This window comes from Hetaerina americana, unplaced genomic scaffold (assembly GCF_022747635.1).
Source record: "Hetaerina americana unplaced genomic scaffold, ioHetAmer1.1.p SCAF_62, whole genome shotgun sequence".
NCBI lineage: Eukaryota > Metazoa > Arthropoda > Insecta > Odonata > Calopterygidae > Hetaerina > Hetaerina americana.
This window is the reverse complement of record NW_027287228.1, coordinates 1,932,607-1,947,004: the sequence shown is the minus strand read 5'-3', so window position 1 is coordinate 1,947,004 and position 14,398 is coordinate 1,932,607. Positions and strand designations below refer to the sequence as shown.

General features: G+C 42.6%; 1 protein-coding gene across 6 annotated transcripts in view; it reads left to right on the top strand.

The window, feature by feature from the left end:
* Nucleotides 1–921: 921 nt before the first annotated feature.
* Nucleotides 922–14,398, top strand: part of LOC139695698 (CB1 cannabinoid receptor-interacting protein 1-like) — a 288,521-nt gene continuing 275,044 nt past the window's right edge. For all 6 annotated transcript variants that reach the window (XM_071594477.1, XM_071594476.1, XM_071594478.1 and 3 more), the window contains exon 1: nucleotides 922–1,815. In XM_071594477.1, the coding sequence (XP_071450578.1) occupies nucleotides 1,478–1,815 (338 nt within the window). In that variant the 5' untranslated portion in view covers nucleotides 922–1,477. The remainder of the gene's footprint in view (nucleotides 1,816–14,398) is intronic.

The window sequence follows — 14,398 nt, the reverse complement described above, 5'->3', positions numbered from 1 at the left end:
TAAAACAAAAAAGGTTTTCTTATTGGAGAAACGGTTCCAATACCATAATAAAACAAAGAAACTGATTTTTGAAGAATTATTTAAACGTTTGATTTTACATTTCTCTATATAATTTAAATACAAACGCCAGGAACCTGCCTCTCCTGATATTCGCCATCTTGTTTATCTGCAACTCCATTGTGGTTACGATTGTTGCTATGAATAGGTTCGCTGATTGGAACTCACCGAACTGGAATGGTATGGCCGGCATGCGTTTGTCAGCATCCTAGCGATTCCCAGGAAATAATACTAGTTTATAAATAGTCAGATGCTTAGCCGTAAACGAATGACCAAACGGGACATAATTCATGAAACATTTGAAAAATGTTTCATGCATGCATGCAAATATCATTATCCCTTTATAAAAGTATTTGGCTCCTTCTGACTCCGACCCACTCACGCATGGCCCTGAGGATGTTCCTGGCTCACTGCTTTACTCCGTTCGGTAGGACAGCACATCCGATGTTTTCTTTCTCCATTTACGAGAATGTATTCATAAATATGACCGCACGCACACCCATCTGATTCAAGAGTTGCACGCGGATGAGATCATTTTAAATTCTCTCGAGTCTTTATGGCACACGATTTTGCGGGGGAAAATTATTTTTCGAAAAAAAGTAAAATTATTTTACTGCCGGAAAGGGACTTTCGCCATTTTCGCGGGCGAAAAAAAGGAAGTCGTCTCAAATTCACCCTCTTCTTCGCACTTGCTCTCTCCCGCTCGCATTTCTCCCTTGACCCTCTGAGACTAGGGGTGAGAGTGGTATGGGGGAGGGGGGAACGAGGGGAGGGGAGAGGGGAGGACTCCGGCGGCAGAGGTGGCGCCGTCTCCGAAGAGCGGGCGACGGGCGCGCGGGAAATGCCTTCATCAGTTCCCCTCCTTCCCTCGGGAGAGGGCATTGCTGGTGCTCCCTCTCCGGGAGGCCGACCTTCGAGCAAATCCCTGCGACTCCCTCCGCGCGCAAGGAGCCCAGAGAGAAGACGGAAGGGAAGGAGACTGAAATATAACAAACGGGGAAATAAAAGGACTCGCGAGGAAGAAGAACCAGCAGTCGGTGGACGATAATCGAGGAACGAAACCAAGAGAGAGGCGCGGAATTCAACCCGCCATTGTTTGTGGGGGTAATTTGTTTGTTTGTTTGATGTCGTGTTTCCCTCTGTTGCTGGTGTAATTGTTGTTCTTGGTGGATCAGTTCCCTCTCCGGAAGCGCTCCTTCCACATGCCATCCAGTTCCCTTCCGGTCGCTTCCAATCGCCTCGCGTGCCCTCCAAAGGAGCGGCCGGCCCTTCTCCCTCCGCCGCCCTCCCGCCCCTCGCTGACCTCGTGAGCGTGCGTCCGGGGGCTCTCGGCTGCTGTTGGCGGGGGGCATGGTCGAGAGGGAGACGGAGCCGCTCGGCGTGTGACCCCAAAGGGTGTGCCCTCGAGTGCCCCTCGGACATGGAACCCGGCCGGCGGCAGTCAACCGTGTCCATCGACGGGGGCGGTGGTGGTGGCGGTGGCGGCGGCGGAGGGGGCTTCCGGTTGACTCGCGGCTACAGTGTCAGTGCGGGAGACGGAGGCGGTGGTGTGAGTGGTGGTGCCGGTGGGGGCACGTTGCCCTCTCCCAAGGGCTCGACTTTCAAAGTGACGTTGTCGATCAGGAGGGAGCCCAGCGGCAGTCCCGTGTACTGCAAGATGGACGGCCGGGGGAGGTTCAAGCAGTCGAAGACGGTCAAGCTGGCGACGGACAGCATCTACCGGGTGGACGTCTCCTTCAAGCCGCCGAGGATTCTCAGGTAGGGGCGACGGTCGCGTCGGTCCGGCGTCGGAAGAGGGCGCTCTCTCCGTCGCCGGAGGGATCTCCGCCGCCGAGGGACGCGAATAAATGTAGGACACTCCTCACTCACTTTGAGATTATATGTGTAAACACATGTCCGAGAGCTGAGTAGTTCGACCACTCCGCGGCCATATTCGGCGAGGATGTTGTAGCGCAGAGTTAAAGAAAACTGTGGCAACTCAGTTAAGAAATCAATGCCTAAGCACTTCTCGAAGTTAACTCCTGGTAAAAGTATATATATGCCATATGTGTGTATGTGTGTGTGTTATATATATATATATATATATATATATATATATATATATATATATATATATATATATATATATATATATATAGGGGGGTGTGTGTGTATGAATAAAAATTGAAGAGAAATAAAGGGAAAGGAGGATTACTTGGAGAAATAAGGAGTTAGGAAAACTGGCGCATTTTGATTAAAACGAATATAAATAGATCTAGTAATAAACCCACGGACGTTCTGAAACTCTGAGGCAGTCTCTTCACCAGCAGAACAAGAGGATGCTCAGAGAGGTGACTAGGAATGGAACCTGGACCCTCCAGCCAGTAAAACTACTTTCTACTCCCAATTGTCCACTTAATCAATTTCGGGGGCCACTATGCTCACCCTCAGCTTCCCCTTAGCTTGCTACTTCTTGGGTACCAGTTGTGCTTAGGAAACCACAAGCGGAACAAGTGAAAAGGACTGGCGCCCCCTTAAACCCTGGATTGTGGATTTCTCATGCCATGCAGGTCTTAGTAATAGGTGAGCTCTGCCCTCGACTATCGTGGCAACCTTTTGGTTGATTACTTTGTGTTCTCAATGACTTTATTCAGTAGTATCTACGATTCACATCAAAGTAGCTCACCATCCATTTTGCCGAACGATTGAGTTTACCCTTGACGCCAGTGCGGCAGTATCCAAGCCTACGCATCGAAACTAGTGGATCCGAAGGGATGAAATCACGGTCACTATCAGTCTCTCAGTAAGATGGTCGGTCGGACTTATCCGACCGTTCAAAATGCTACTTGCAAGGCATTTGCAATTCTTGCAATTTTGTGATCCTAATTGTGGACCGCAAACCTGAGAGCGTGCCCTTCTCTTTCGGCGAGGACACCGTCCCTGCATTTTTGACCGATGGCCTGTCCCATACATTCAATTCTACAATTCTTATCGTGCCTTCTTTCCAAATATAAGTTTCCCATAGTCTAACCTCTTAAAATTCCATTCATCTTAAACCCGAGCGACTCTTATGTCTGGCATCTTTTTGCATTTTGCCGGCGTAATTGTTCTTTGCAGATATTCTTCAAGAGTACAATTGGTTTTTTTTCCTTCTTATGTTACCTTTCTAAAAAAACCATTGAGTCTCTAAGGCTTTCCTTGTGATTCCTTTTTTATTTGTAGTGATCATCGTGGCCTTCTTTTCTTTAAGTCTTCCTTATAATTCTTATTCTGACTGTTCTTCTGGTATTCAGCATTCGCCTTTAGTATTTGGTTTCGCAGTCACCTTTCACATCGCATCATTCCCTAGCCAACCTTTAGGATCAGAAATCCCTATAAGCCACATGCTGCCCTACGATTTTTTTGATTCTTTCCTTCGTCGTTCTATTTATTCTACTAATATATGATAGTTAAGCATAGGTAGAATTAAATACGAGGGCGATTCGAATAGCAAGGTCTCCTAATATTTTTCATGAAAAGTCACATTTATTCTCAACTGTGTGTGCATCGTTGGAAAGGCTGAGCATTTAGCTATTTTTCTGCATAGTTGCCTTGACGATCATTCTTTTTTTGCATCCTTGTAACCAGCTTTTTAATGCCGGCGTCGTACATTTCTCCCTCTGCATAACGAAGCCAACTGACGACTACTTCTCCGATATAAATTCATCATCATTTAGTGGAAGTGTACGGTGAGAAGTGCATGGACATCAAAACGTGTGAAAGTGGTGAGGGAGATCTAATTCCTTCCCTCCATCCCCTCCCCCAATGTTGACGGGAGTAATCAGATATTAAGGAGGGGAGCTGATGAAGAAACGTGAAGCAAAGGTTATTATTTCTGGAGCATCAAAAAGCACGTGGTTTTTTTATCCTCGTGCTCACGGACACTCTGGTGACTGCAAGCGTGAAAAAGTGCGAAGACTGCAGGCTGTATGCTTTCCCTTCGTGAGTCTGCCGTGACCCCGGCTGGCCACTATTCCCCCGCTCCTCAGAATGTCCCTCTCCTCGGGCAATATATGACTTCATATGTCCCCTCAGAGTGCTTACTTATCCGACGTCGAATGAGACCCGGGTGCCGATTAATGAGTGTGCATTTGCCCATCCGGTTAAGTATCCGCCAACATTCCCCCAGATGATGGACACATTCGATTAAAATATCGAGTTTAAATGATCAATCGCTGGAATTCTCGACTCCAAAATTTTTGGCTTTTCTGAACTGCCAGAGAAAACGCACAGACTTTGTTTCGTCCGACCATTGCAGAAACGTAATACTCGATAGACTCGTCATCAAAATTCTCCGTGTTAATCAACCAATGGCTCTAGTTTTAATGTGCGCCTATGATTCTTTCTCCTGGGCAAAAGAGAGGCGGCCCCCGACAAACGTAAAGTGTCGGGTGTACGCCCGTATTTGATATTTCCATTTCACACGCAATGCAGGATAGTACTGTTGACCGGTTGTGGAGATTTGATGGTATCGGGAAATAGGGAGCATCGTACTAAAGATCGCTGCAAGAAGTCCGCTAAAAACCCTTTACAAGTCTCCGGAGAAATAACAAGTTTTGCACTCCCAGCTATTTTTCAGAGCATCTTTCGTTTCAAAAAAATTCCTCCAAGATCAAAAGCAATTGTTTTCACTTCAAATAATAAACTTTGCCTTTCCAACAAGGCTCTTTCCTCCAACTCCGACAATTCAACGTGGGCTCGGGTCGAAAAGAAGACAAACAATATTTGAAGGGAGCGTAGTGCACGGGGTATCCTGGAGGGACTTTGCTTCTTCTTTTCTTTAAGGAAATAAGACGCAGGTGGCTAGATTCCTTACTGATCAAATCGAAAGGCATCCATCCACCGAGTTTGATCCTCGACTTTCGGGCTTTGGCATGCGACGCAGCAGCGAGTGGTTTCACTATTCCCCCCAGAGAAGCGCTCGCGTGTCATGCAGAGAGAGAGGTTTCGGATTGAAAGACGGCGAGGAGATAAGTGATACCTGAATCGCGCGCCTCTCAAACGGAAGGAGCTACCTTCTCTCAGAGTCACGGGGAAGGCGGCCTGAATTTTTTAACATGCTCGGAGCAGTAATTGTGAGTCCTTTAACGTTTACTGTTTCCCTGTTTTTTTTCAAAAACAACCATGGAAATGCGAGCAAACCTCATTTCAGCTAATATAATTAATTGAGATTATGCAGGCGGAATGTGTGTGTTTGCATTTATATATATATATGTGTATATATATATATATATATATATATATATATATATATATATATATATATATATATATATATATATATATATACATACATATATATACATATATAATATATGTATATATATAACACACACACATATATGTATGTATATATATATATATATATAAAGAGAGAGAGGGAAAGGAACTGGCCCCCCTACCCCGAGGTGTGATTTTCACACGCCGTCGGGCTTAGTACTGGGTGAACTCTACCATCACCTATCCAACGGACCTTTAGGTTAATTACTGTGTTTATGGCATATATATATATATAACCATAAACATATATATATTCTATGTATGTATATAAATATATATATATATATATATATATATATATATATATATATATATATATATATATATATATATATACATACAGGGAGAGACAGTCTTAGCTGAAGAAGGCCTCCGCGAAAGACGAAAGCTTGAACTTTCTTAACTGTTAATGTCTTTCCAAGGGTTATATTGCTTTCGTGAGTACGTGAGTACTTCTACGTTATATATATATATATATATATATATATATATATATATATATATATATATATATATGTGTGTGTGTGTGTGTGTGTGTGTGTGGGTCGCGGTAGTCCAGTGGGTAGAGCGTTGAACTGCTGACCGGAGGGTCCCGGGTTCAATTCCTGGGCAAGGCACCCTGGGAACCTGCAGCTCCACCCAAGCTAAAGGTATTTTTCGGGTACCAGGTCTTCCTGGGAAACCATAACTGGCACAGGGAAAGGAACAACAACAGGAACAACCCACCCTACCCTGATGTGTGAATTTCACACGCCGTATAGGGATTAGTACTGGGTGACCTCTACCATCACCTACTAAACCGACCTTCGGGTTAATTACTGTTTTATATATATATATATATATATATACAGATGTATATATATATACAGATGTGTGTATATATATATATATATATATATATATATACACAAAGGTTATGCGATTTTCTTGAAGGAAAAAGCCTAAGCTTAACATTAAAATAGGACGGCAAAAACTAGAGGAGTTAGAACAGTTTACGTATCTCGGTAGTATTTTGGACCAACACGGTCAAAGTAGTAAGGACGTAAGCAGAAGAATTGCGCTAGGCCAAGAGGCTTTCACAAGGAGGAGGGAGTTGATGACGGGGACGTTGAGTAAGAATGTTGAGAAAAGACTCGTAAAAACTTTGATTTGGAGCGTAGCTATGTACGGCAGAAGCAGGAGGGTAGACGTAGACTGGAGGCTTTTGAAATGTGGGTGTGGAGAAGAATGGAGAAGGTGAAATGGACAGAGAAGAAAACAAACGAGGAAGTACTTGGTATGGTGGGCGAAGAGAGGGGTTTGTTGGGAGCAATCCTATGGAGGCAGGAAAAGTGGATGAAATAGGTATTGACCGGCAGTGGGATGTTGAAGACTGTAATTGAGGGGAGTATGTTAGGCAAGCAAGGAAAGGAAAGGAACAGGATAGGGATGTTGGACGGGATGAAGGGAGGCAGGAAGTACTCATAGCTGAAGAGGGACCTGATGTAAAGTAGGTTGTTGTATTTTGCTATGGGTCACAAATTAATTAATTAGAATTTATGTCCACCCAAAAACCTACCTTAACCGTTAGATTACCTAATATATATATATATATATATATATATATATGGGCTGACACAATATAACACAAATAGAAGAGAATAGCAAAATTTAAAAGGACACTCACACGAATTCCAAAGAAACTGCGGCAGATGGCGCAACAGTAACTTTTAACGGAGTCATCCGCTAATGTGCATTTCAATGCAACAATTTCAGATCGTAAAAATCATTCGCCTTGACTGGGATCCCAGTGAAGGCGAATGATTTTTACACTCTGAAATTGTTGCATTGAGACACTCACACGGTAAATTGTTCGGCCCTCTCATAGGCCTTCTTCAAGTGAGTGTCTCACTTGAAGAAGGCCTATGAGAGGGCCGAACAGTATACCGTGTGAGTGTCCTTTTAAATGTTGCTATTCTATTCTACTTGTGTTATATTGTGTCAGGCCAGTATTGTGCCACTTGTGCGAGTTTTTCCGCACAATCGTGGTATATATATATATATATATATATATATATATATATATATATATATATATATATATATATATATATATGTGTGTGTGTGTGTGTGTGTGTTTGTGTGTGTGTGTGTGTGTGTGTGCGTGCGTGCGTGTGTGTGTGTGTGAATAAGTTGTATGTCTTTATAATTAGTAATTTGTACAGGGTCTAAAGTGTCCAAATACTTAATGACATACTCCTTATATAATTATTTATTATTAAAAATACACATGTGCTGATAGACATTGTCAGGTGGCACACAAGTCCCAAATAATTGCAAAAGATAATACATAAAACCAGACTTCAAAACACAAATCTCTTTAACAAAACAAGTGAATCCCCATCCCATTTACAATAATTAATCAGCAAGAATCAAAAAGATAAATTTAAAAAAATTAAGCTATTACATATAATACCATACACCACACATCAATCAAATTATTACATATATACCTTACGCCTATTCTTAAAAGTATACACTCTGTTAGGAAAGGGCTCGAATATTTTTGCAGGTAAAGTGTTCCACTCAACAATTGTTCTATTTAGAAAAGAAAATTTTTTTTTATTTGTTCTCTGTGCCCGGCATTTTATCTTAAATTTGTGATCATTTCTGCCTATAAAATTTGGGTTCCCCGCCTCTTTCCTAAGATCTGCCCAAGCTTTCTCCCCGAAGCGAAGCTTTGAAACTGCCGTTTCTTATCAATTTATCGTTCTTGTAGACAGACGTACACATTTATTTATTTATTAATAACCACATTTCCTGATGGACAGTTTCAAGTGTCACTCAAAAACAAAGGACATCCGGTTCAAATCAGTTCAAATCACATCAGACATTAAACAAAAGTACACTTAAAGGGAACTTCAAAACAGAAATCTCTTTAACAAAGCAAGAAAATCCCCATCTCATTTACATCAATCAATCAGCAAGAAAAAAAAACATAAATTAAAAAAATTAAGCTATGACATATAATACAATACACCACACATGAATTAAATTATTGCATAAATTCCTTACGTCTTTTCCTAGAAGTATGATTTCTGTTAGGAAAGGGCTCGGATAGTTTTGCAGGTAAGGTGTTCCAATCAACAATTGGTTTATTTAGAAAATAATTTTTTTTAATGTTTCTTTGTGCCCGGCATTTTACCTAGAATTTTGGGTCATTTCTCCCTTTAAAATTGCCTTAAAGACCGCACCATCAGCGCATGTTTGTCTCTCAACTGATACTGAGTTAGATGTGAAATCATGGAAGAGGAAAAAACTGAAGAGTGAGCACATTATTCTTGCGCCCAACGGCGAAATATGGAGAAATGAAAACCCGTTTCCCGCTCTAGCCGAAGAAATACATGACTTAAACAGTGTACAGCGAGGCTATCTATGTCATGTATTGTTTACAAAGAGACTTCATGTATTTTAACGTCAATCATGTATGTCTATCTATTCTCAGCCAAGAGAAAAAACTGGAATATTTAAGAACATGGTGGCATCTCCCGTACCGCGGAAATTACGCCTTTAACTTCTGCGTTCAAATATTAAATTCTGCTTAACCCTTTGATTTACGATATCTTGTTAGTATTTTTGTAGATTACTTTAATGTAAACTTCATATAAAACTACTACAGACGATAATGGATACTTATTGAAAGATATACGATCGTTATATATATATATATATATATATATATATATATATATATATATATATATATATATATATATATATATGTATACGTATACATATAAAAGTGCTGAGCATCTCTTTTGAGAGCGAAATTAAAAGTATTTAGACGGGAATGAATTCGGAATATTTGCATTAGCTTATCAGTTTAAGACACATTTTTCCTGAGATATTTAAAGTCGGTCGGCGTAATACGTACTTGAGTGCCGTTTCGACTCTTTTCCACGTCATGGAGTACCTGGAACACGTCCACACTGTTCTCCAGTCCACGGAACAGTTCGATAGCAGCATTGCTATCATCGCGTGGGACGTGAGAACGGCCACAAGCTTCCATTAACGAGAGTACCTCAACGAGCGTGGAGACATGAGAGTGGATTCTATAGCCATGGTGATTGATTTCCTGGGTAACAGGTTTATAGGGAAACGGAATGCTGCTTTGCTCTGAGCCCACGATTACAACGGCGGAGGAATCAACATGGCACACCATTCGGAAAATCACCCTCCTGGTTCTGGAGGGCGATGCTTTATGCCGGTCGAAGGCCTTTTTCCCTCAAGCCCACCTCTCCTTCAATCTTTCCTGATTGTTCGTTGTTAAGATAGGTTTCGTATAGAGGCAAACTAGACAACACTGACCAGCCTACATAACAAACTAATCCTATCCATCTCTGCGTATACTTCCTTCCTCCCTTCATCTCGTCCAACGTCCCAATCACCTATTCCTGCTCTTTCCTCGTTTGACCAACATTCTCCCCTCTACTCCACAGTCTTCAACATCCCACTGCCGGTCAATACCCCCTTCATCCATCTTTCTTCTGCCTCCTTATGATTTCTCCCAAACGACTCCTCCCCTCTAACTATTCCCTCATTTATTTTTCCTTTCGGTCCATTTCACCTTCTCCATCCTTTTCTACACCCACATTTCAAAAGCCTACAATCTACTCCTATCATAATGATTTAACGGCCATGTTCCCCAGATGAAAGGTTTCAATAAACTTGCCTTAACTTCCTTACTCAGCGTCCCTGTCATCAATTTTCTCCTACTTGTGAAATATTCTTTGGCTAATGTCATGCTTATCCTTATACCATTACTACTTACACAATTTTGACTCAAAACTCTTTGAGATAGGTAATACTATTTATCTCCTCTTGTTTTTGTACTCAAAAGGTTGGGCTTACCAAAGCCTTGATCATTCCTGTAAAAATCATAAACTTTGTTTCGCTCGCCTCAAATGTCATTCCATGCCTATCATTTTGTTTTATTAATAAATTCAATAACGATCGCAGTTTCTTGACTTACCGGCAGACTAAATCCCGTTCATCCAAATAACACAACTGATATTTGGGATTCCCCAGTTACATTCAGTGTCATAAATATCATACATATATGAATATAAATTCGCAGACTGGCCAATTCCTGCCTATTATATTGGGTAGTGCACCACACCCCTCAATATCAGAATCAACAACCACCGAGCCTCATGCAAAAACTCTTCCCTAATTGATATGCTCCCTATCCCCAAACACGCCTCCGAACACAACACCCCCTTTGATAAATGCTATAGTGTATCCATCAAAGCATCCCTCCCACCCTCTGATCCTCCTCTGAAACTGAAAACATTAGAGCAATCCTTCATCTGGCTCTTGGAGTCCTGGAATTGGCCAGGATTCAATATTAGGCATTAATTACCCTGCTCCGATTATATTTTCATCCCCCTTCCACCCACATCACCTTCTACATTTTCCCCAACCTTCTAACGCTGCCCCTCCAAACCCGTCCCTTCGGAATTCTCTCCCCACCTTCCCCTTCGATCCATCACTCCAGCCCTCGTATTCCCTTCAGTTCTGTCCGTCTCTTCCTTGATAAAGGTGGTCACGACCACCCAAAATTCGAAAAATAGTGAGTCTCTTTTTTGTGTTTCTGTTTTTTTGTCTGTGTCCACTAGTGCTAAGTGTTATACATTATTATTCACGTCCTTGAGACTTTCAAAAAGTTTTATATATTAATATATATTAATATATATATATATATATATATATATATATATATATATATATATATATATATATATGTATATATATATAATATATATATAACACTTTTTGAAAGTCTCAAGGACGTGAAGTTTTATATATATATATATATATATATGTATATATATATAATATATATATAACACTTTTTGAAAGTCTCAAGGACGTGAATAATAATGTATAACACTTAGCACTAGTGGACACAGAAAAAAACACAAAAACACACAAAAAAGAGACTCACTATTTTTCGAATTTTCGGTGGTCGTTGCCACCTTTATCAAGGAAGAGAGGGACAGATAAATTATATATATATATATATATATATATATATATATATATATATATATATATATATATATATATATATAATTGGACAGCCACAAACAACCAATATAGAAACACATAAAAAGAACACTCACACATTATTTCTTGATAATTTCGACGGAATTCTGCTCCGTCTTCATCGGAAGATAGAGAAGTGATGACTGCTGGAATAGCAGAGGTGAGGGGTGCGAGAGAAAGGGAAGGGGGCCAGGTGAAGGGGAGAACGGGAGGCGGAGGAGGGGTGAGAGGAATGGTTGGGGAAAGGAAAGGGAGAGGAGAGACTAGAGGGGAGCGGAGATAGGGAAGGAGGGAGAGGGAGGAGGTGGAATTGACACAAAATCGGAAAATAGAACAACATGCTCACCGCAACTATTGCAACATCCGAGGACCAGGTTTCAACTTACTAAGTCGTAACCAAGACCCTGCAAGTCGAAACAAAGGCCACGCACACCAAAACTCATGCGGGAAAACAAAGTTTTTAACTCTCCGATATGCATCGCTTCCACAAAGTAACAATTTTAGGCCATTCCCATCAGTGAACGACATTGAGGCCTGGATGCTTATTGGCCATACGGAGGTAAATAAATGCCATTTCAAGCGTTTTTAATTCTATAGGGTTATCGGATGTGGGAAGGGACGCTAGGACGGAAACATAGTAACACTGGTTGAAAGGGGTATTATAATGGGAAGCATGTTTAGGGATGGGGAGACCCGCGGACGGGGAGGAGGGATTGCACGAGTCGCGGTGGTTGTTAAGCGTAAGGTTCAGGGGTGTGGAACATTGACCTATGTAAAAGGCCGGGCAGAGGTAACAGGTTAGAAGATAAACAACATTCTTGGAAGTGCAAGAGGAGTGGGGGAAGGCCGCGAGAGAGTTGAATTGTGGGATGGAGTGGGGTGGAGTAGTGAAAATAGGGCAGGTTTTACATCTTCCTTGATGACATGGAGTGGGTATGGCTCTGGGGGTGTGAGGGGATTTTAAGAGCGGCTTGGTGGATTTGAGGATATCTGCTAGGTTGGCGGGACGTTTGAAGGTGACAGAGGGGCATTTGGGAAGAAGGTTGGAGGAAGTGTTGTGATTTTTGAGGATGGGGAATGGGTCTTTGAGGATGAATTTGAGAGACAATGCCTGGGAAGTAGGTAGGCCTGGGAGGCTGGGAGTCTGTGGTTGAGGCAGGCCTGGGGGTGCAGGAATGTTTGAGTATTTTTTTAAGGAGGAGAGAATCAGGGTATCCTCGTTGGAGGAGGGAGTGGTGAAGGTTGTTGAGGTATTTGTTAAGGGATTCGGGATGGTTACAAATGCGGTGACCGCGGATAGAGAGGGAGTAAGGGAGGGGGCGCTTGGTATTGGAGGGGTGACAACTGCTGTAATGAAGGTATTGCTTCTTATTATTAGGTTTAGTGTGAACAAAGGTCAGGAATTTGTTATTGCTAAGGGAAATATTGACATCGAGGAAGGTGATCTGAGAGGAGCTACCTACTCACTCACCCCCGTATGGGGGGGGGGGGTGAGTGAGTAGGTAGCTCGGTGATAGGGGATCGGGCTCAGTAGGTCGCCGCCACGTTCCTTCATCGCGTCGTCCGACCGAAGAAATATAAATGCTGTCGGGCTTCGCACCCGAGGGAGGGAGTTTATTCCTGCGCCTAGCTGCTCCTTCGTTCGTTTTGCCCGCCCCCCTTAGCCGACCGCAGGCGAACACCGGACCGAGCCGATTTCCTCTCATCTCCAAGGGTCGCCCCCGCTTTCCCACGCGGTGGTGGGCGGAATTGGGCACGGACGGCGACGGGTTGAGATTCGTAAGTACCCCCCCACCCGCCCGCTTTGGAGTACGTGGTTCGATATCGTGACGACAAAATCGACGCTTCCGGCCACGCGCGAGAAACCTTAGCGAGATAAGAGAGAGAGAGAGCCAATTCTAGCGGGTTTTTTTTTACATTATTATTTGAGGCGAGAGGCGTAAAAGAAGACGTAAATATGTCCGAGTCCAGCGAAAACTTTGGAAAAAAAATAAATAAATACGGTGAGAATTCAGCGTCGAAGCGAACAACTCCGGGTAGGCGGAGCAAGTGAAGGCATAAGGGAAGGAGGGCTGGGACGGGGGTGATGGGGGGGGGGGGTAAGGGGAAGGAAAGGGTTCCCGGCCAAGTCTAAAAGAAAGGCTTCGCGGCAATCGTAAATCCCATTAAAAATTCGAATCGTGCTATTTCTGTTGTGTCGGACCGAGCGAAATAGAGAGGACTTTCCTGAAAATGCGGAGGTGTGCTAATCCGTCTCCAATGCTTCGCTTCCCTTGTTTTCTTTTTCATCGCTCCAAAGGCTGAATTGACGATGCGGGATGATTTGTAGGGTGGACCAGGTGCCCCAAAACGAGAGCGAATGCACCCGAGAGAGAAATCATCACAAGGGGGTCAAGTGCTGAACCGACCGATGGAAGGTGACATTTTCCCACATCGAATACGTGTTTGCCAATGAACGGAGAAAAGATGTTTCGTTCAAGTACGCTGATATCTAACCCTCATTCCACGTCAAGGACAAAGAAATGTGGAAGATTCCGTGACAGTTACTATGACGGAGTCATCAGTCGAAGTGCATTGAAATGCGAAATTCCACCGATTGCAAAAGTCATTCGCCTCGACCGAGTGCTCCCATCTGGATAGCAGCAAGGGCACTGTGTGTGAATGGGAACGGGGAATCTGGTTCCGAGCGTCCCGTTCAAGACGAATGGTATTCAAATTATGAGACTCCTTGTCTTATTCTTATACTTGTCACTGGCAGCTGATCTCAAATGATTAGATATATATTTTACGCATAAATAACGTAGCGAATGTAGGGACCATTAATATTATTTCCATATACATATTGATGTTAACTAAATACCCATTAGTTTCTTAAATTTAAGCAAAATTCCAAATAACTGGGGGAGATACCGCGACAGTAATCCTTTTAACGAAGTAATCCGATTAATTGTCATTA